The sequence below is a fragment of the Gorilla gorilla genome, chromosome 21 (genome assembly GCF_029281585.2).
Source record: "Gorilla gorilla gorilla isolate KB3781 chromosome 21, NHGRI_mGorGor1-v2.1_pri, whole genome shotgun sequence".
Taxonomy (NCBI): Eukaryota; Metazoa; Chordata; class Mammalia; order Primates; family Hominidae; genus Gorilla; species Gorilla gorilla.
In genome coordinates, this window is record NC_073245.2 from 61,062,611 (window position 1) to 61,083,674 (window position 21,064).

Here is a 21,064-nt window from a genome sequence, read left to right on the forward strand (position 1 = left end):
CTAGAGGGGTGTGGGGGAGCAGGCTGTCCACCTAGGGGGCCCTGAGCAAGATGGGGACACCTTCCTCCCAAGCCCCTCCCCATCCTTGCAAGCCGACTCCTGAGCCTGCACCATCCTCATTTCTGAAATGGATTTCACACCCAGGCGTAACAAAGATGGCTTTGTCAGTAGGAAAGGGGAGGGGGGCACTGTTGTCGGAACATTCTGGATCCTGTTCATTCAAAGCTCTGTGTGTGGGGATGGGGAGGGCAGAGTTGGGGAACAACGGGGTGCTTCCTGCTCTGGGGCTGACCTCAGGCACAGGCACCGTGGGCAGAGCTGGAGTGGCCCCAAATTCCCTGCCATCCCCTCACTGGCACACTCCACAAACATTTGCTGAGAGCTTAGGCTGTGCCAGGCACTCTGGGAGCACTTTACATTTATCAGCTCATGCAGTTCATCCCCACAGCCCCATCAGCGAGGTCACATCATTAACACCACTGTGCAGATGAGAAAATAGAGCTCCAAGAAAAGCAGCCAGGACTCGAGGTCACACAGCTCGTGAGCAGCACAGGAGGACAAAGCAGGGGCAGTGGACTGCCATCTAGCCACCTGCAGAACAGGCTCTCCTGCCCAGGCTGCTGTGGCAGCCTCCTCCTCAGCCTCCACCCCATCTCCTATCATCTACCCGCACAAGTAGCCAGAGGGATCCTGCGAAAACTGAGTCTGATCTGCCCCTCCTCTGCTGAAACGCTCCAAGGACGACACCACCTCACTCAGCAACACCACCTCACTCAGCATAGAAAGCAAAGCCCTTACAATGGCCCTCAAGGCCCTGTGCAATCTGCCCACCAGCCTCCCTACTCCTACTGCCACCTCTCTGACTTGACCTCCCATTGCTCTGCCCCTGGCCATTCCGGCTTCCGTGTGGATCCTAAAACAGGCTCCTGCCTCATGGCCTTTGCACTTGCTGTTTCCCATGCTTGGAATGCTCTCCCCATAAAGACAAAGGCAAAGTCCTTTTCCTGATGTGACACCCCTAGAAGGGGCAGAGCCTGGATTCAGGGAAGACAAAATGCACACAGCTGAGTCTTCAATAGAAGAGAAAGATGCTGTGTGACTCTGGGTAGGTCAGGGAACCTTTCTGAGCCTCTGCTTCCTCATCGACACAATAAACAGGCAACGCAGGAACACCTTCCCCACCAGGTTCCTGGGGGGCTATGTTGCTTGGAAAGTGTCCACTGGGCACAGTTCCTCACACATGTGGGCACCAGTGTTATAATGACATCCACGGGGAGAGCTGGAATAGTCAAGGAAGGCCTCCCAAGGAGGCAGGATAGGAGCAAGGATTCTGAGGTCAGACATGGAAAGGCCAAGAGCCACTGCAAGCAGGCCACGGGCCAACAGGGCTCCCCTGGGACCCAAGACTTGGGGGAAGGCAAAGCCTTCCAATCTGGGATCGAGGCACCAGCACAGGGGAGAAGAGATGCTCCCACCTGGCATCCCTCCCCATCTTCTGGTCCCAGCACCCTGGGGGCTTCCTTCTGGGAACCACTCCTCCCCCACTACCATGTGGTAGAGCTACATCCCTCACCCAGGAGGCAGCTGCCCCAGGGAAACAGAGAGAAATTCCCATTCTTACTGAAGGTGGCTTGAGATGGGTTTTCTGTCACTTGCAACCAAAGGATCCTGACAACCAGCCGGCTCTTCCCAATCTTAGCAGTGGTAGCAGCGCCATTGTCTTTATTATTGTTCTTGTTATTTCAAAATCTTCAAGATGAGGGAGAAACGAGGCCAGGGGAGAGGCCACCAATAGGCTGCCCAAGAGCAGGAAGACACCAAGCCTGACTGGGATGGTATCAGGGTCCTGCAACCTAAGAAGAGGCCCAGGTAGGGACCCTCTAACGCCCCTGGAGGAACCCACTACTTCCTCCCAGGTTCTCCCAAAGGGGCATAAGTGCAGGAAGTAGGACGGACCATGTGGGAACCTCCTGTTTAACAGCTGATGTTGCAGAAAAGAGAAGGGAGCCATTGCCCACAGGCCACAGGAAGTGGAAGTCTGGGAAACAGATTCGCACCCTCTAAGAGAGACCCACCTTCTCCCCTTTTCATCTCAAAGAACAAGAAGGACCACTCACAAACTGGAAAACAAGTCTCCAACTTAAAACCCCTATAGGAGCTGGGCAGGTAACAGGGAATGCTGTGCGTGGCTCCTTAGTAAAAGCAATGACTACTGTATCCTTTTAACAGAGAAGAGTGTCTTTGCCTAGTAAACACACAGGAATACTCTTCTCTTCCAAAGAGAAACCTGCTACCTTCCACTTTCCTTAAAACACATAACCCTCTTGGTCTTTCAGTTTTCCACCTGATATATGCAAGGGTTAGAAGAAACATTCCTCTGTCCTCTTAATTCTACAATTAAAAAAAAAAAAAACCAGGCCTAGTGCAGTGGCTCATGCCTGTAATCCCAACACTTTGGGAGGCTGAGGCAGGAGGATCGCTTAAGTCCAGGAGTTCAAGACCAGCCTGGGCAACATAGTGAGACCCTTATCTCTAAAAAAAAAATTTTTTTTTTAATTAGCTGGGCATGGTGACACTCACCTGTAGTTACAGCTACTCAGGAGGCTGAGGTGGGAAGGTCACCCCAGGAGGGGTTGGAGGCTGCAGTGAGCTATGATCACACCACTGCACTCCAGCCTGGGCAGCAAGGCAAGATCTCACCTCAATTTAAAAAAAAAAAAAAAAAGGCAGGGCACGGTGGCTCACTCTTGTAATCCCAGCACTTTGGGAGGCTGAAGCAGGTGGATCATCTCAGATCAAGAGTTTGAAACCAGCCTGGCCAACATAGCAAAACCCCATCTCTATTAAAAATACAAAAATTAGCCAGGCGTGGTGGTGCACACCTGTAGTCCCAGCTACTTGGGAGGCTGAGGTAGAAGAATCACTTGAACCCGGGAGGCAGGGGCTGCAGTGAGCTGAGATCGCACCACTGCACTCCAGCCTGGGCGACAAGAGCCAGACTCCTCCTCAAAAAAATAATAATAATAATAATTAAAAACCAGCAGGGCAAGTGCCAATGTTTGGTCTCAGTGTTAGGAACATGTTATGGAGGGGTGGAGACTGTGGCTAAATGGAGACTGAAGCCCTGTGCCCTGCAGAAGGGGCAGCTGCTCTTCAGGTCCAGCCAAACCAAACGCTGCCTGCAGAAGAGCAAGCGACACATCTTCTGATTACTAAGAAGCCAGAAATAATAGGTTTTTGTATGAAATGTCTTCATTTTTCATTGTTGGCAAGTAAATAACAATTTTTTTTTATTATTAAACATGGGGTTTCACTATGTTTGCCAGGCTGGTCACGAACTCCTGACCTCAGGTGATCCACCCACCTCAGCCTCCCAAAGTGCTGGGATTACAGGCCTGAGCCACTGTACCCAGCCTAAACAAAAAATTTTAAAACAATCCCGTGCAGGCTGACAAAACCCACATATGGGCCTAATCTGGACTTAGGACCGCTGGGTTTGGAACCAGTGGTTCTGATCATAAGTAAAAGGAGGGGCCCTGCTTTCATCACATCTGTGGCCTCAGTAGCTTGTACAAGGCCTGGCCCACAGCAAGGGTACAATCAATGACTTCTGACCAGAGTTGGATACACACACACACACACACACACACACACGTGTGCATGCACACTACTGACCAGACCTGGATACACACACACACACACACGTGTGCATGCACACTACTGACCAGACCTGGATACACACACACGTGTGCATGCACTCTACTGACCAGACCTGGATACACACCCACACCCACACACACACGTACGTGTGCATGCACACTACTGACCAGACCTGGATACACACACACACACACACGTGTGTATGCACACTACTGACCAGACCTGGATACACACACACACACGTGTGTATGCACACTACTGACCAGACCTGGATACACACACACACGTGTGCATGCACTCTACTGACCAGACCTGGATACACACCCACACACACACACGTACGTGTGCATGCACACTACTGACCAGACCTGGATACACACACACGTGTGCATGCACACTACTGACCAGACCTGGATACACACACACACGTGTGCATGCACACTACTGACCAGACATGGATACACACACACACACACGTGTGCATGCACACTACTGACCAGACCTGGATACACACACACACACACACGTACGTGTGCATGCACACTACTGACCAGACCTGGATACACACACACACACGTGTGCATGCACTCTACTGACCAGACCTGGATACACACACACCCCCCTCACACTACTGATCACTGAAGTCAAAGAATCTGAAAGTGAAGTTTCCCAGAGACAAGGGAATCCCCTAGGACAAAACATTCATCCAACTCATTTGGATACAACTTAAACCTCCCTCTCTATCCTCCAAGGAGTCTTAGCTGTTGGACAAAAGCAGACTATCACGGGATAGGAGTCAGAAAACCTGGGTTTCGGTTCCATCTCAACCACAGACCCACTTGGGATCCCCAGGCCAAGTGACTGAACAGCTCGGTGCCTCAATTTCCCCTTCCTGAAAAGCGAGATGACTGGATGAGATGATGTCTCAGTGTCTTCCAGCTCCAACAGCCCGTTTCCAGGATTCTAGTGCCAATAATTTCTTTGGGCTAATAAGGACCAAAGGGTCCTAAACCCAGGTTTTTTCAGCCCTCAGTTACTAAATTGACAAAAGAACCGGTAGCAATCAACAAAGATGCAGATGGACTGTCATTGTGAAAAACTGAAAACTACCTAAATGCCCCAATATAAGAGGAATGGGTAAATAATGTAAGAGGAATGGGTAAATAATGTAAGAGGAATGGGTAAATAATATAAGAGGAATGGGTAAATAATAATAATTTTACTAGAATGCTACTATTAAATTATATATTAGTATAATAATTCTTATAAGTATAGCTAATATATATGGAATGCTTACTATGTACCTCGCATTGTTCTGATAGCTTTGCAGGTCCTAATTCACCTAATTCCCCCCTCAATCTAAGAAGAGGGCAATATTTTAGGAGATGAGGAAACCGAGGCACACACAGATGGAGCAGCTGGGCCACTGACCACACAGCAGGTAGGCAGTCAGGATTTGAACTGGACAGTGGCCATGATCCAGCCCCCACATTTCATTACGAAGCCATGAAAGGCTTGCTGATGGAGAGCATTTAGCAGTGACACGAGGAAGTATGCACAAGCAGTATCTGCTGTCGTGTACCAGGCTCAGACCAAATGCAAGGAACAAAGAGGAAATACACCCAAAGGTGAAACAGCTATTTAGAAGAGTGAGATCTTTTTATTCATCTTTATTTCCCAAATTTTCTAAAACGAGCGCAGTAACTGCAAACACAGCCATACGTGGTGGGCGTCCTAGGGAGCCGGCTCCACACCCAGCACTCACCTACTCTACTCCACCCCAACGGCCCAGATGTCGGCCTGCCCTGCATCCTGCTGTATCCCAGCATCTGGGCCAGGCACACAGTAGGTGCTTAACACAATGTGTTGGAACAAGGGAACAAGTCTATGAGGTAGGGACAGCAATTTCCCCATTTTATAGCTGAAGAAACTGAGGTCCAAGAATCAGCTTCCCGAGGTCACAGAGCTGGTCACAGAGCTTGGCTCTGGGACAAGCATGAGCACATCTCAGTGGAGACTTTCTACTGAGGACAATCAAAATCACCAGAGCTGGACTGCCAAATACAATGCGTGATCCAGGACTAGATCCTGGACTGGGGGTGGGGATGGGCGAGGGGGTGGGGATGGGCGAGGAGATGGGTATAGGGAACACTTGGGGAGAAATAGGTGAAATCTGAATATAGACTGTGCGTTGTATCATTTAGTATAAATGTTGACTTGCCTGATTTTGTTGTTCAAGGCACTGTGGTTACATAAGAGAATGTCTCTTCCTAAGTGATGCATGCCAAGGTTTGCAGGGGCATCATGTCTGCAATTACTCTCAAATAGATCAAAATAATAATAACGTGTGTGTGCATGATGGAGACAGGGGAGAAGAAAGGAAAGGGAGAGGGGGAGTGATCAAATAAAAAGTTACCAAAAAGTTAACTCTGAAAAGAACATATTAAATTGCCCAGAAATACAACATGTTTGGTTTTGTGCCTAGACTGCCATATGCGTGTAGGAATGAATAATATATGCAGCCAGGTATACACACAAAATATCATTTTACCATACTGGGTTCCATAAGAGCGCCTGTAGCTGAACAGACATAAGGGAATGTGCTTTTGATACTCACACCTCCACTGTATTTACTACCTTTGTGTTCAAGGGGAAATAAATCATTAAAACCACCCAATCAACAGCTTGGTGGGCCACTGGCTGGTGGCTGAGACCACCCAGAGCTCCCTGACGTGGCAAATAAAACTTTCCAATCCCTTTGCCCTCCCCAGTGTGGTAAGGGCAGGAGGCCAAGGAACCCAGGCTACGGCTGCCCCTACACGTGGGTTCACGCTCCCAAGACACAGTCATGGCCAGGAAGGCCTCTGCCACAGAGTGGGCCCCATTCAGCCCCTTTTGCTCATGCATTCATTTCTTCCACAAATGCTAACAGAGTCCCCATTAAGTGCTGATCACCAGGGACTTGGCCATGAACACAGCAGACAAGGGCTGTGACCTCATGCAACTTATATTCTAATGGGAGAGACAGATACTAAACAAATAAATCAACAAGATAATTCCAGGCAGCGACAGGTCAAGAAGAAAATCAGTGCAGTGGTGTAGAGAAAGGGACTAGAAGGCTCTCTGAGGAAGCGGCACTTGAGCTGAAAGCTGAAAGAGAAAGGGGGGTCCTTGGTACAAATCAGGGTTCCAAGAGCTCCAGGTAATAGGAAGAGCAAAGGAAAAGGCTTAGAGGCTGGAGCCAGTTGAATACAGCGCAAGAATAGAAAGAAATGTGGTGGGGCCAGGACAGAATGAACAAGGCGGGGAGATGAGGTCTGCACAGTGAGCTAAAGCTGGATCACATAATACCTTCTAAGCCATCATAAGGAGCTGGGATTCGATTAACCTCCATGTTCCACCTCCAGCAGAGTGAGGATGGGGGAGGAAGAGGACTCCTTGTGCTGTTAATGTCCACAGCAAACAAACCAGAATGAAATGGCAGGGTGTTGGAGCTAAACCCAACCCTGTCAGTAATTACATTAAATATACATAAGCTAAACAGTCTAATTAAAAGGTTGCAACTGTCAGAATGGATTTAGAAAAGCAAGACCCAACTATATGATGCCTGTAGGAGATGCACTTGGAATATAAAGACACAGAGGCAGAAACGAAAAAAATGGAAAACAGTAAGCAGAAGAAAGGCGACATGGCTATAGCAATATCAGACAAAACAGGCTTCAAGACAAGGAGCATTATCAGAGATAAAAAGGAGTATTTCATAATGATAAAAGGGTCAATTCACCAGGAAGACATAATCATAAACGTGTATTTCCAGCAAGAGAACTTTAAAATGCAAAAACTAATAACTGACAGAACTCAAAGGAGAAAAACATAAATCTATAGTCACAGATGGAGACTTCCAGAGCCTTCTCTCAATAACTACCAGAACAAGGAGACCAAGCATCAGTAAGGATATACAGATCTGAACAACATTACCAACCACCTTGATCCAAATGACATTTGTAGAACACTGCACCCAACGACAGCAGAAGACACATTCTTTTCAAATGTACATGAAATGGTCCCTAAGGTAGACTATCTGCTGGGTCATAAACCAAGTCTCAATTTCAAAGGATTGAAAACCCACAGAATATGTTCTCTGAACACAATAGAATCAAATTGGAAATCACTAAACAATGAGTTATCTGGAAAAGCCCTAATATGTGGAGATCAATGCAATCAGATGGGCTTCCTCACTCCCCACCCCACACTCAGAGTAAACAGCACAGACAACATCTGGCATAAATGTCCCCTGGGAGAAAGCAGTCAGGCATCTGTCCCGTGGCCAGGTCTAAGCCTACACTTCTAGGTAACGGGGGTACCAGGCTGGGGTAGACGCTCTGGCTTCAACTTCAACAACCCAGTTGGCAAATCATTTCAAGAGATGCTGGGGCGGCCGGGCACAGTGGCTCATTGCCTGTAATCTCAGAACTTTGGGAGTCAGCCGAGTGGGCAAATCACCTGAGGTCAGGGGTTTGAGACCACAGCCTGGCCAATGTGGCAAAACCCTGTCTCTACTAAAATTACAAAAATCAGCCAGACGTGTTGGCACACGCCTGTAATCCCCGCTACTCGGGAGGCTGAGGCAGGAGAATCGCTAGAACCTGGGAGGTGGAGGTTGCAGTGAGCCGAGATTGCACCACTGCACTCCAGCCTTGGCAACAGAGTGAGACTCTGTCTCAAAAAAAAAAGAAAAAAAGGAAAAAAAAAAAAACCAGAGAGACGCTGGGGGTCTGTGTACTGTGTTGGAGAGACCAGGTCTTACCAGCAAGGAAACCACACCTCATAATACAGCCCACCTGCCCCGTCTCGCTCAGAATGAGCCAGAATGAGGCCAACAGCCAATCAGTTCACCTTACTCAGGGTTCACTCTGGGCAGGGCCAGAGAGGGAGTAAATAAAGTAAAGCACAGTGGTCACAAATATGGGCTTTGGAGTAGAATAATCCTGAGTTCAAACCCACCACTGACCATTGTTGGTGGGCAGAACCCTGAGATGGCCCCAGGATCACTGCCCCCTGTGTCCACGCCCTGGAGGATCCTTTCCCATTTCATGTAAGTGGGACTGTCATTGTGACTGGTAAATGACAGAGGCGAAGGGATTTTGCAGATATAATCAGGGTCCAAAATCAGCTGACTGAGTGAGCCTGACCTAATCAGGTAAAGCCTTAAAAGACGCCTGCGGGGGGATAAAGCAGGGAGAAGAGTACAAGTACACTTCTAGGCCCTTCCTAAAGGAAGATATTCAAAGCAAGTGATTCACCTGCTGGCCGTGATGTGGCTATGTTGTGGCAGGACCACACCCCTAAGACTCAAGGCACCTCTAGGAAGTGAGGGTGATCACCAGCCAATACCCTGCAAAAAATGGGGACCCCGGCTCCACAATGCACGGAACTAAATTCTGCCAACAACCCCATGCAGATCCCTCCCATGCCCCAGACCCTCCTCGCTCCAAGCATCAGATGAGATCACAGCCTGGGTCAACACCCTGATGGCAGCCTCATGAGACCTTCAGTAGAAAACCCAGTTACATTGCACCCAGACTTCTGGCCCACAGAAACTTCGAGGTAATTAACAGGCGTTATTTTAAGCCACTAAATGTGTGGTAACTTGTTTGGCAGCAACAGATAACTAATACGCCATCTCTGTGTGATCCTAGGCAAGTGACCTCACCCTCTCTGGGCCTCAGTTTCCTCATCTGCAAAACTGCAAGGCTGTAAATGAAACAGGATGTGTAACAGCCTCACCAAGAAAGTGGGAAGCAGCGTGTTCTGTGCCCTTTCAGGTTCATGGAGGGATTTCACAGCAGGGCAATGGGAGGTGCTGTCATGTATTTTTGAGACACCAATCTGTTTTTTCAATCTTCGGATGGATTGCTTGGAGAAGAGAGTGAACAGCATCTTCTAGCTCCAACTTACAGCCATCCCAGTTACTCCCAACTGCCTTCAGAGTGCAAAGACCAATGTCCAGGGCAAGGGACCACTTGGTCAAACTAAATTCAGTCACGTATTTCAAGTCCCAGGAAGGATCTCAGGCAGTGTGTTCAAGATGATATGCTGTAACTGTTCCTCTGCAAAAAGTAGGGAAATACTAAGATTCTAAAACAGAATGTTTAAAAATAACCTCTACTAATTACTGGGGCCTGCTCAGGTGCCAGGCAGTGAGCCAAGTGTCTCAACATATTTTATAGATGAGGAAACCAAGGTTCAGAGAGGGAAAGCTTCTTGCCCAGGGTCACACAGCTGCTGAGGCGCAGAGATAAGATTCAGACCCAGACAATCTAGCTAGGCCCCTGGCACTTGAGCACAACGCCACACTGTAAAAAATTCTCCTGTGCAAAATCCCCCAGCTCACACATACCCACATAGTCAAAAGACACCAGACCATCTTAGTCCCCAGAAGTCTGCACAAAAATGCTTAGCAGTTATATAATTCAAAACAATCACATCATGTAATAAAACATAGGCACATATAGAAGCAATTTTTTTCATTCAAAAAATACTTAATGAGCATCTACTATGTGGCAGGCATTGTTGGTGCTGGAGATCAAAATCTCTATCCTCTTGGCATGCCTGTGACATTCCAGTGAGGGAGGCAGACAATAAGCAATAAATAAGTAAAATGTCCAGTGTGTTAGCTAGTGGGAAAAAAACAACGCAAGCAAGGGAAGAAATGGCAAGGTGGGGATGTGCGGTGTCAGAAAAGACCCAGTCAAGAACATGATTTTGAGCAAAGGCCTGAAGGAGGTGGAGGGCTGAGCCACGAGGACACTGGGGGGTGGGAGGGAGCGCATTCCAGACAGCACAGGTGCAAGGGCCCTGAGGCAGGTGCGTGCTTGGTGCATTTGAGAAAAGGCAAATGCGCTTGGAGGAAGTGGGCGAGGGGGTAAGAGCTACCCAGAAGATTCTGGAATTGGATAATGGGGATGACTGCACAACTTGGTGAATATACTCAAAACCACCGAATCGTACAGTTTGAAAGGGTGAGGTTTATGATTTGTGAATTCACATCTCAGTTTTTAAAACTTTATGGGGAAAAAGGAGTAATGAAAGAGGAGCTGGGAGAGCCAAGAGGGGTAGGTCTTGTGCGACATTCCAGGCCAGACTAAGGACTGCTTTTATGCTGAGTTAGATGTAACTGTAACTGATTAGGGTCTCACTGGATCCCTCTGACTGCATAAGGAGAACAGAATGTGGGAGGCCAGGGTGAGATGAAAAGAGTCAACTGCAATGGCCCTGGCCATTCCCGGCTGCGTGTCCTCAGGTACGCCACTTCCCCTCTGCAGCTATTTTCCTCATGCAGGAAGTGGGCCTGAAAAATCCATCCCCCACAGGGCAGAGGTGAGAGCTAATAGAGAGTAAAGTGCTGTTATGATGCCTATGCATGGAGGGTGGAGTACCGATCCCGCCAAACAGTTTTTAATTATGCAAATGAGTTTCCTGAACAGAAAACAAGGGGCACCTTCCTTTGTCTCAGGAAGCAGAGGTTCATCTCGCATCAACAGCCCTCCCAGCCCAGAGGCAGCTGCCTTCACAGCTCATCCACATTCTGGCCACAGATGGGGGCCCAAACTCCTCTTTGGGTGTGGTTGGGTCCACTGGCCTCCTCCAGGAAGCCTGCCCTGGTTACTTGGTAACCCAGTACCCACAGGAAAGCTGAAACCCAAAGAGAGGACAGAACCAGCCGTAGGTCACAGAGCAGCCTGGGAGCAGGCAGGGGATCTGCTGTGGGAGGGGACGGTACACTCATTCCTCTCTGAGACCTTAGTAAGACCATTGTACAGTCTTGGTTTCCACGTCACCAACTGACCCATGCCATATCCAACTGAAAGCACTCTGGTGGCTCCTCACACCACCAGGAATAAAACCCAAACTGCTCACCATGCATCTGAGGCCCACGCAACCTGGACCCTGCCAACATGCCAATCACATCTCCCTTACTCTCCCCTCCAGCCACCCTGGCCTCTTACTGTTCCTCAAACAAGCCTGGCACAGTCCTGCCTCAGGGCCTTTGCATCTGCTGCTCCCGTGGCCTGGAACACACTTTTCTCCACTCTTTCCACCAGGGCTCCTTCTCCTCCTTCAGGACTTGGTCAAATGTCATCTCCCTAGAAAAGCCTTCCTTGCCCATCCCATCTAAAGTAGATGTGACCATCCCTGTCACAAACATAACCTCATTTTATTTCCTTCTGTCTGAATCCACTCCCCAGCTGTGTGGACTTGAGCAAGTTACTCAACCTCTCCCGGCTTTAGTTTCCCCATCTGCAAAATAGGTATAATGATGATATTGACCTCAGGGAGTTGCTGCAAGGGCTCAAGAAGCATGTGGCACAGTACCTGGAACACAGCAAGGCCTCAGTGGGTGTCCTTATTATGACAACTCTGGTCCTTTTCTCAAGGGATTTCTTTTTGCGGTGTCTGAAGATTCCCTGAGGGCAGAGACCTTGTCTGTCTTGTTCCAGCCACATGCCAGCACCTAGCACAGTGCCTGGCACACAGTGGGTGCTGAATGGCCATTTACTGAATGAATAAGTCGATTAGTGGATGAAAGCATCAACTGCCCACACCCTGACCCTGGCCTCGCTTCTCCTGAGAGATGCACAGAAGCCAACCACCCTCCCAGCAAGGGGGGAAGCACAAGACCCTGGGTCCTGACGGCTGATGGCCACCTGCCTGCACCAGCTTTCAGTGGCCCCAGTCCCGCCAGCCTGAAATAGCCTCGCCTCCCCTGGCCCAGAATCAAGGGATCGTCTGTCAGTTCCACCCTGGGGAAGGAATCAGGCGGGTAAACACAGATTCAGTGTCTGACCACAAGACAAAAGAAGAGCAGACAGATTCCCTTCTGGTCCTCAAGGAGCCAAGAAAATAAAAATAAGCTTAAAAATCCACACAGGGCTGGGAGGCTGGAGGGCTCTGCTTCTTCCTTGGGACTTCCTCTGGCTGAGCCCGCACACAGTCACTGTACTCGCTCCCTAGAGTAACTCTAGGAGTGCTGGGGTCATCCCCATTTTGCAGATGGGGAAACCAGGACTCAGAGAGGCAAAGCAACATCCCCAAGGTCACACAGGGGAAGAGCTGGGATCTGAACCCAGGCCAGGTGGCTTGAGAGTCTGTGCTCTAAACCGTGAACCGCAAGAGAGGGAGACTCCCAGACACTCTGCTGGGTGAAAAGGGCAAACCGTATTATGCTACTTACATAAACACATCAATCTCACGTATTTCTACACAGGCATGCTAATGCCCCCACACGATCTGAGAGCACAGGTGGTAGTCAAAGGAGCTTTTAGCCCAGTGGTTCTCAACTGGGGGCTATTTTTCACACCCAACCACCTCTAGTGGATACCTGGAATATCTGGAGACATCTGTGGTTGTCACAACTGGGGAAGAGGGGTCCTACTGGCATCTGGTAGGTAGAGGCCAGCGATGCTGCTAAACATCTTACAATGCACAGGACAGCCCCCCCACAGCAAAGAATGGTCCAGCCCCGTATGTCGACAGTGCTGAAGGCTGAGAGACTAGTGGGATTTGCTCCAGACCAACGCTAGGGCCAGAAATGACCCCGTGAAACCTCTTCAAGAGGGACTTCTGGCCGGACATGGTGGCTCACGCCTATAATCCCAGCACTTTGGGAGGCCAAGGCGGGCAGAACACTTGATGTCAGGAGTTCAATACCAGCCTGGTCAACATGGTGAAACCCTGTCTCTACTAAAAAAATACAAAAATTAGCCAGGCGTGGTGGCACGTGCCTGTAGTCCCAGCTATTCGGGAGGATGAGGCAAGAGAATCGCTTGAACCCGGGAAGCAGAGGTTGAAGTGAGCCAAGATCACGCCACTGCACTCCAGACTGGGTGACAGTACAAGACTCCATCTTAAAAAAAAGGGGGGGATTTTTGATCCTGACTAAAACACAGATCCCCAGAAAAGGATGTGGGCCACCAAGCTCTCTTCCCAGGTATCTGGGGATGGAACTCTAACAAACTGAGTGGCTACTGCCCTTAACTGGTGCTCACCTCCCCTCTGGGGACGCAACTTATGTCACCTGCAAAACAAGGAGATTCAGACCGAATGACCCACCTGGCTTCTGTTCAAGATCTCCGAAACGCAGGGCAGGAATCAGCTCCGACCTGGCCCCATGTCTGGGGAATGATGCTATGGGACACAGCACACAGGTTTGAGGGGCAGCCCACCCTATCACCCACCTCCCTCCAGTATTCTAGCCAGCATGCCTGCGTCTGTTGGAAAAAAAGAAAAGAAGCCCCAAAAATCTGGAGAGGTCAGGTTCTCCTGCAGCCAGGCATGACCTGCTTCAAACACTTACTCTTGCAAAACCTTTAAGGGAGAGTGGCTGTGAAGCAAATAGGATGTGGGTTTCTTTATCAAAGGGAGTGGCCCCAAGCCCAACAGGTCTTCAGCTCTCTGGCCTGATAAAGAAGTATCTTTCTCTCCAAGAAAGGGGTGCCCTGAAGTCTCAAAAGCCAGAGACACCAACCCCATTCGCGTCTTCTTAAAGTGACAGTTAAATTGCTACCAGGGCAAACACCAGAATAAAAGTAGGTAGGCTTCCAGAAGGTTTGTCTGAAGAATGAGTCGTAGAATCCCCATGGGGTTGTCCTTCTTATAAGGACAAGGACCTGTTGAGGACTTCATTCTCATGGCCCAGAACACTGCCCAGGATATACAGCAGATGCTCCATAAATACCTGCACACAGAGAAAAGCAGTCTCATATCTTCATGGTTTTACCTGTACAGAGCTCTCTGTCTGCCATACATTAAAAAAAATGTAACCCATCTAAATCCTGCTGACACTCAGGTTTTTACCATCAAAAGATTTTCACTGACTTCCTGATGATGATGAGCCCAACACAAGGTGGCCTGTTCCAGGCTCTCCGGCATCTGAAAACTGAAATAAGGTGGACTTTTTGACTTAATTCTTGCCCACCTGGGCAGCCCAGAGGTCTCACAGGGGCAGTAATTTTGCTCATGAACACAGCCTCATGTTGGTGCAATTCAGGATAGTGGTGAAGAATGTGGGCCATGCAGCCGCATTACCTGGGTCCAAGTGCCAGTTCTGTCAGGCTGTGTGACCTTGGGAAACTGACTTGGCCTCTCTGTGTCTTTGTTTCATTTGTAAAACAGGAAGCATAAGAATACCTGCAACTTTTGAGTTAATGCTTAAGGAACTTATAAACAGGGCTTGCAAGTATATAAATATTAGCAAACTGTTACCATTATTACTATTGCATTAATCTAATAACCATGTTGAAAATACAATTCTTCCTGTCGGCTTCTTAAAAAATATATTCGCATACATATGCATAATTTTATACGAAAAGGGTATTATAAACAGGATTTTACTTCCTTATCTTCCTGGTTGCCTTTCTGCATAAGATACATGTCCTTCCATCCTTTTCTCCAACCTACTGTCACCTTATACATATAACACACATGTGTATATTATGGTTATTGTTTATTTTCCAAAAGGACTGCATTACATATACCTCTCAGCATCCTACTTTTCATATGAAGACCACGTGAAAATCCCCCCAAGTCACTGGGGAGGTCCCTCTGCCTCAATGACTGTGAAATCAAAGACCTGCCCCCACCCCAACCACCCGTGGCATTTCTCCCTAGTGTGAGACTAGGAGTACAGAATCTTTTAAAACAGAAAAAAAAATAGTGACAACAAAAAACCACAGTTTCTTGTTTGGCAAGCGGAGCTCCAATGAGAAGAAAAACTTTTGTCTCCTCCCTCCAAAAAGCAGAACCACAGAAAGCATTCTGGGAGCTTTCTGCCCACAATCCCTGTTCCTCAGAGACTCCCATCCTGGTCGGTTCCAGGCAGACCCTCTGTGTCTCTATAGCTCTCTGTCCTCAGCCACAGGGAGACCTTCGAGGAGCTGCTGACCGACTCCCACCCACAGGCCTCTCTGCCCACCCACCCAGGCCCTCTCTTCTCTTTCAACCACTGCTCAGCTGACACACCCATCATGGGAGTTACTGGCACCTGCCCCTGAGGTGCCTCCCCTTGGCAGGTGGGCCCAAGGTCTACTCAGCCTCCTCTAGGGGAGTGGGGGGCCTTTGAGCTCCAAAGAGCTGCATATCCCCCAAAATACCCGCACAGCATTCCAAACACCCAGTGCGCCTGGCACTGTTCTAACAGCTTTGACCTCAGGCTCATCCAAGCTTCACCACATCCCTGTGACGCAGGTGCTACACTGTGCCCGTTGGACAGATGTGGAAACTGAGGCACAGAGCAAGTCAGTGATCAGCCCAAGGTCACCTACAATCCAAGTGGAGGAAGCCTGGATTTGAACACCAGCAGCACGACTCCAGAGCCTCACTCAACCCTCGTGCCATGAACAGACCCAGAGCCCAGAGCAAGAACTCGGCAGCCTGCCATTTCTATCTGTCCACAGTTCTGCCCATTCTGTGGAGAAAAGAATGGGAGTCACAGAGGGGAAGTAACAGGAGGAAGCGCAGGCGGAGGTGAAACATCACATAGACCTGGGTTCAAATCCCAGTTCTGCCACCTTAATAAATCATGTGCCAAGCCCTTCTTGGATCAGCCAAAGGCGGTCTATGAAGTGGCTGGGGACATGAGTTCTGGGGTCAGGCAGCCTAGGATCAAATCCTGGCAATGCTGTCCACCTGACCCAGAGCAGCTCACTTAGATTCACTTTGCCTCAGTTTCCTCACCTCTCAATGGGGATAAAAACAGCATCCCCTTCACAGAGAAAATTAAATGAGTTGACACATGCAAAGTGCTTAGAATGGCAAGTGATGAATCAAAGTCAGTTCCTGCACAGCAATGACCGTCATTGTTTTCATCATGACTAGCGCTGCCCAAAGCACACGGGGAGCACCCCACATAGCCAGGGCCTCGAAATGATTCAAGCCAAGGTTCTGAGTCAAAACCCCAGGCACTGTTTCCCCCAAGACTGATCCAGCATCTCTATGAAAGGGCTGTCCTTGCCTTTTCATGATTACTTAATAAACACACGCAAAACACCAAACTCAGAGGACTCCCTGGAGATTAGGGAGGGAGTGCAACCCAGTTCCTGAAGGAGATGGGGAAAGATGGGAAGATTCTCGAGGAACCACAAAGCCCTCGGCCTGGAACCAAACAAAACCACTGGTTCCTGTGGCCAGAGTTTAGGGTGTCAAAAGGAAACTCACTCAAGAGCCCCCATCCTCCTCTCAGTGCTGACTTAACTCAGACCTCACTTCCTCCAGGAAGCCCTCTCTGATCACCCCTGCTCTCTGGATGCTGAAGTCCCATAACCCTAATTATCTGTATTATTTAATTTTCCTACAACAACAATAATAACCAATATTTATATACCTTACTGCCAGACACTGTTCTAAGTGCTTTACATCAATTTCTATAACTCACTTATCTTCTTTAAAAACCTATAAAATAGGACCTATTAACATCCCTCTTTTTACAAATAAGGCTCAAACAGGTTAAGGTGTTTGCCCAAGGTCACAAGTCCAAGGATTTAACCTCAACCAGTCTGGCTCCAGAGCCTTGCACTTAGATTGTTTTTTTTAAACACCCATTTGGCCATCCTCCACTACACCGTCCTCTCCTTCAGGACAGAAGCCACACATGGCCCCTATCACGGGGGTTACTTTCCACGGTTTCCATGGGCCAATGGGACCTTCACACCAGGGACACACGGAGACCAGGGTGGTCCTTTAAGGCCTGCCTCTAACCACATGGAAATAAAAGCAGGGAGGGATTACCGTGCATTCTTCCAAGCCAGGAGACAGCAGGGAAAATCCCTTAGCAAATATAAAGGCTGAGAAGAGAGAGTGGGAAGACAGAAGAGAATCACAACCTGAGGCTGCCAGCCTTGCAACCATGGAAAGCCTTGGTAATTAGCAGTTCCTGAAGCTCTAAGCCCCAGGTTAGTTTTGAAAACGAAAATGCCTTGGAATGTTTAGGGGCCATTCCTGACGGGCCAAGATGAGAGAGGACTCCTGTGGCTCACAAACAACGTATGGCTGGTCAGGTTACACAATCCGTCTGTTTCTGGCACCAGCTTGGGGACACACAAAAGGCCCAGGCAGAAAGGAAGCCTGGATTCCCCGCTCCTTGTTTCACAGGTGGGGAAAGTGAGGTCAGGACACGTAGCATGATTGGTCCAAGACACATGTCCAAGTCAGAACCAATTCATCTGAGAACTGACACATCAGATACAAAAAGAAAAATGTGATGAAGTCAGCAAATGTAAAGTGTCAAGGAGATAACGTGAAAGTAGAGAAATCTTTTTTTTTCCTGTTTCTTGAATAATAAGAATGGTTGGTTCCAATCAGTTTCCATTATTCCAGCTTCCTCCGACTCCTAACACGTGGACGATTTAAAACCACAGTTAACTCAAACACAATCTAGATCTGTTCTAAAACGAAACACACCATCTAGGGCAGGGGCGTGGGAGGGAGAGGTATATTTTCTTTCCCATTAATATCAAAATTGGTTTGTATTTCCTGTTTCTCTTCCAAGCAGAGGAGCAGGGAGTGGCTCAGAAGGAGAAGTCAGGAGTTCCCTAGAATTTGACATTGCTCAGAGACACCAGGGTTGTCTACATGTATAATGCAAAAACTGCCAGCTTCTAACCGAACAAATTCTTCCCCTACCCCCCACCCCCGAAACTGTGAGAGAAGAAGGGATGGGAAAGAAAGCCAATCGTGCCTTATTCTTACAGGCCTTACTAGAAGGGTCCTTTAGCCAAATGGTTTTCAATGCTTCTGCACAACCCCCTCTCCCACACCCCCCTGCCCCCAGTACATCTCCTTTCACAGGCAGAAGGGCTCTAGTCTAGGGCTGTCTCCTCCCTGAGCTGGAACTCTGATCTCACACAGCCTCAGCTGCACCCCTAAGCCATGGGGAGCCCCAGAGGACCCCAGAGTCTCCCTCTTTCTCCCAAAGACTAGGAGCTACAGAGCCTGGCTCTAGGGTCTTTGAAAGAGCCACCCCCACACCAGCCCTTCCTGAACCAGGATTAAAAGACTTCCTAGAGCAGAGAAGGGGAGTAAATGAGGCCCCAGCAGGAGGCATGGAGATTAAAGACTTTAGAGTCTCCTAACTTCCATCCAAGGCTCTGCCCCGTCCCACCCCCTCCACCCGCTGGCCACTTTTCTCACTTCCTAGGAGAGTAGGGAAGTGGCCCCTTCCTCCCTCTCACAGAAAAAAAGCAAAAGAAAAATGCAGCATAGAATAGGGGTTTAGAACACCAGCTGGGATCGTCCCGGTTCAAAGCCCAGTACCCCCACTTAATCAGCTGTGCGATCCCAGACAAGCTACCCGGCCCCTCTGGAGCTAAACTTTCCCAATCTTAAAAACGGAGGAGGCAGGGCCCAGTAGCTCACGCCTGTAATCCCTGCACTTTGGAGGCCGAGGTCGGCGGATCACTTGAGGCCAGGAGTCCAAGACCAGCATGGCCAACATCGTGAAATTCCCTGTCTGCTCAAAATACAAAAATTAGTCGGCCGTAGTGGCTGGCGCGTGCCTGTAATCCCAGCTACTCGGGAGGCTGAGGCAAGAGAATTGCTTGAACCCGGGAGGCGGAGGTTGCAGTGAACCGAGATTGCGCCACTGTACTCCGGCCTGGGTGACTGACGGAGACTCCGTCTCAAAAAAAAATTTTTTTTAATTAAAAATGGGGGAAATATTCGTCCCTACTTCATAGGCCGCCTGTGAAGGTTAAACCTGCTAATTAATGACACATGTAAGGTGTCTGGCACATAGTAAGTGCTCGGTTGTTATTTTACAAAGTCTGAGGCCGTGGTTTTGCACTTGGAGATGGGGAGTTGGGGGGGGTGGATGCAGTTAGGGAGCCTGGACTGCCGAGTCTTGAGTTCGAAACCCACTCTCCCCGAACTCCAGCAAAAACCTGTGCATGGGGGATTCTACCCTGGGGTTCTGTCAATCCCCGCCCCTCCTCTGAGCTTCACGTTTTATCCTACTCCATCAACGCGCAGGGACGTTGGGCTCTGGGGCTCCTACGGTCTGTCCTAGATGAGTGGTGCACCGGGCGCGAAGTTATTCCTGGGAAAAAGACGCAGGAGCGCCAGCTCCCGGCGCCGCCGGGGTCCCCAAGCCCCTGCATCGCGGATGTAACTAATTTTAAAACTATTTGAAAGGCGGGGACGGGAAAGAAAAGACAAAAGGGCAGCGCGCGCCGCGGGGAAGTGGAGTGCGGGAGAGCCCCGGTCGGAGCAGGACCGTGCGCCGGCCAGGGAGGGAGGCGACGCGACAGCTCTGGAGAAGCTCGGATCCCCCCCGCTTTCCGCGCGCCCCGCGGGGCGCCCCCGAGGCAACTCTCCACCCACGGGGACCACGGCCACAGGTTGTGGGGGCCGCAGCGGGGCGAGCGGCTGGAGGGAAAGCTGTCCCCGCGCTCCCGAGCGACACTCACCGACTGCAAGAAGCGCAAGGTGCCCACGTAGTCCCTCTCGGTGCCCAAGATCTCGTTGAGGACGCAAAGGCGGAGGCGCAGCTGGCGCTCGGACTCCCGGGCGGCCGCGCACTGGCCGGGGCCGGAGCTGGGCGCCGCGGCGCCAGGAGTCCGGGGGTCCGGGTGGGCGCAGTCCCCGGCCCCGTCGCCGCCCGGCTCGCTGCCGCTGGGCGCCTCCATTCTAGCGCGGCCGCGCGGCGCCGGCTCCTTCCCCCGCGCGGAGGTCGCGCCGAGCGGCAACTCAGGCGTCCAGGCGCCCCATCCCGGACGGGGCGCGCCGGCGGGCCGGGCTCAGCGGCGGGCCGGGCTCCCGGCGCGGCGGGCGGGACTGGGGGCCGGGCGGCTGGGCCGGGGGCGGAGGCAGCGCGCGGGGGCCGGGCGAGGGGCGGGAGGGGGCGGCCCTCGGGGCTCCCAGACGGCTGGCCCCCCGCCCCCGCTCCAGGGACCGTCTGCCAAGTGCCACGCCGCGCTCGGCCGCAGAGGCGCTCTGCGCGTGCACGGGGCCCCCGGACGCGGCGCGGCGCTCGGCGCCTCCGTCGGAAGCTCGGGGGTCGGGCGGGAGCCTCTGGAAGGGCCCCGCGGAGCCGGGAGTCCGAGGCCGCGCGCACGCCGAGCCGAGCGTACCAACTCCGCGCCCGGACGCGTGGCGCCCCCCAACCCGCCGTCACCGCGGGCTACGCCACTCCCACCCGGCACACGCGACACCCGCCGCGCGCAGGCTCCCGCTTGCAGGTCCGGCTGCTGCTCGGGCCAAGTAAACACCGGGCTGGGAAAGCTCGCGGCGGAGCCGCTCGAGGGCAAGCCAGCCCAGCCACGCGCGCCCCCGCGGCCCCGGGAAGTCAGGGGCGGCCGCTGCCTGGGCAGTGACGGCCCCTCTCTGGGCAGTGACGGCCCCTCCCGGGAAC

General features: G+C 50.8%; 1 protein-coding gene across 2 annotated transcripts in view; it reads right to left on the reverse strand.

The window, feature by feature from the left end:
* The window catches only part of PREX1 (phosphatidylinositol-3,4,5-trisphosphate dependent Rac exchange factor 1), a 204,167-nt gene extending 183,376 nt beyond the window's left edge, over positions 1-20,791 (reverse strand). Inside the window, exon 1 of one of the 2 annotated variants that reach the window (XM_031004787.3) lies at positions 20,121-20,777. In XM_031004787.3, coding sequence (XP_030860647.2) covers positions 20,121-20,339 — 219 coding nt within the window. In that variant the 5' untranslated portion in view covers positions 20,340-20,777. Of the gene's footprint in view, positions 1-20,120 lie in introns of both variants that reach the window. The other variant, XM_055373172.2, reaches the window with a different exon arrangement.
* Between the last annotated feature and the right edge of the window lie 273 nt (positions 20,792-21,064).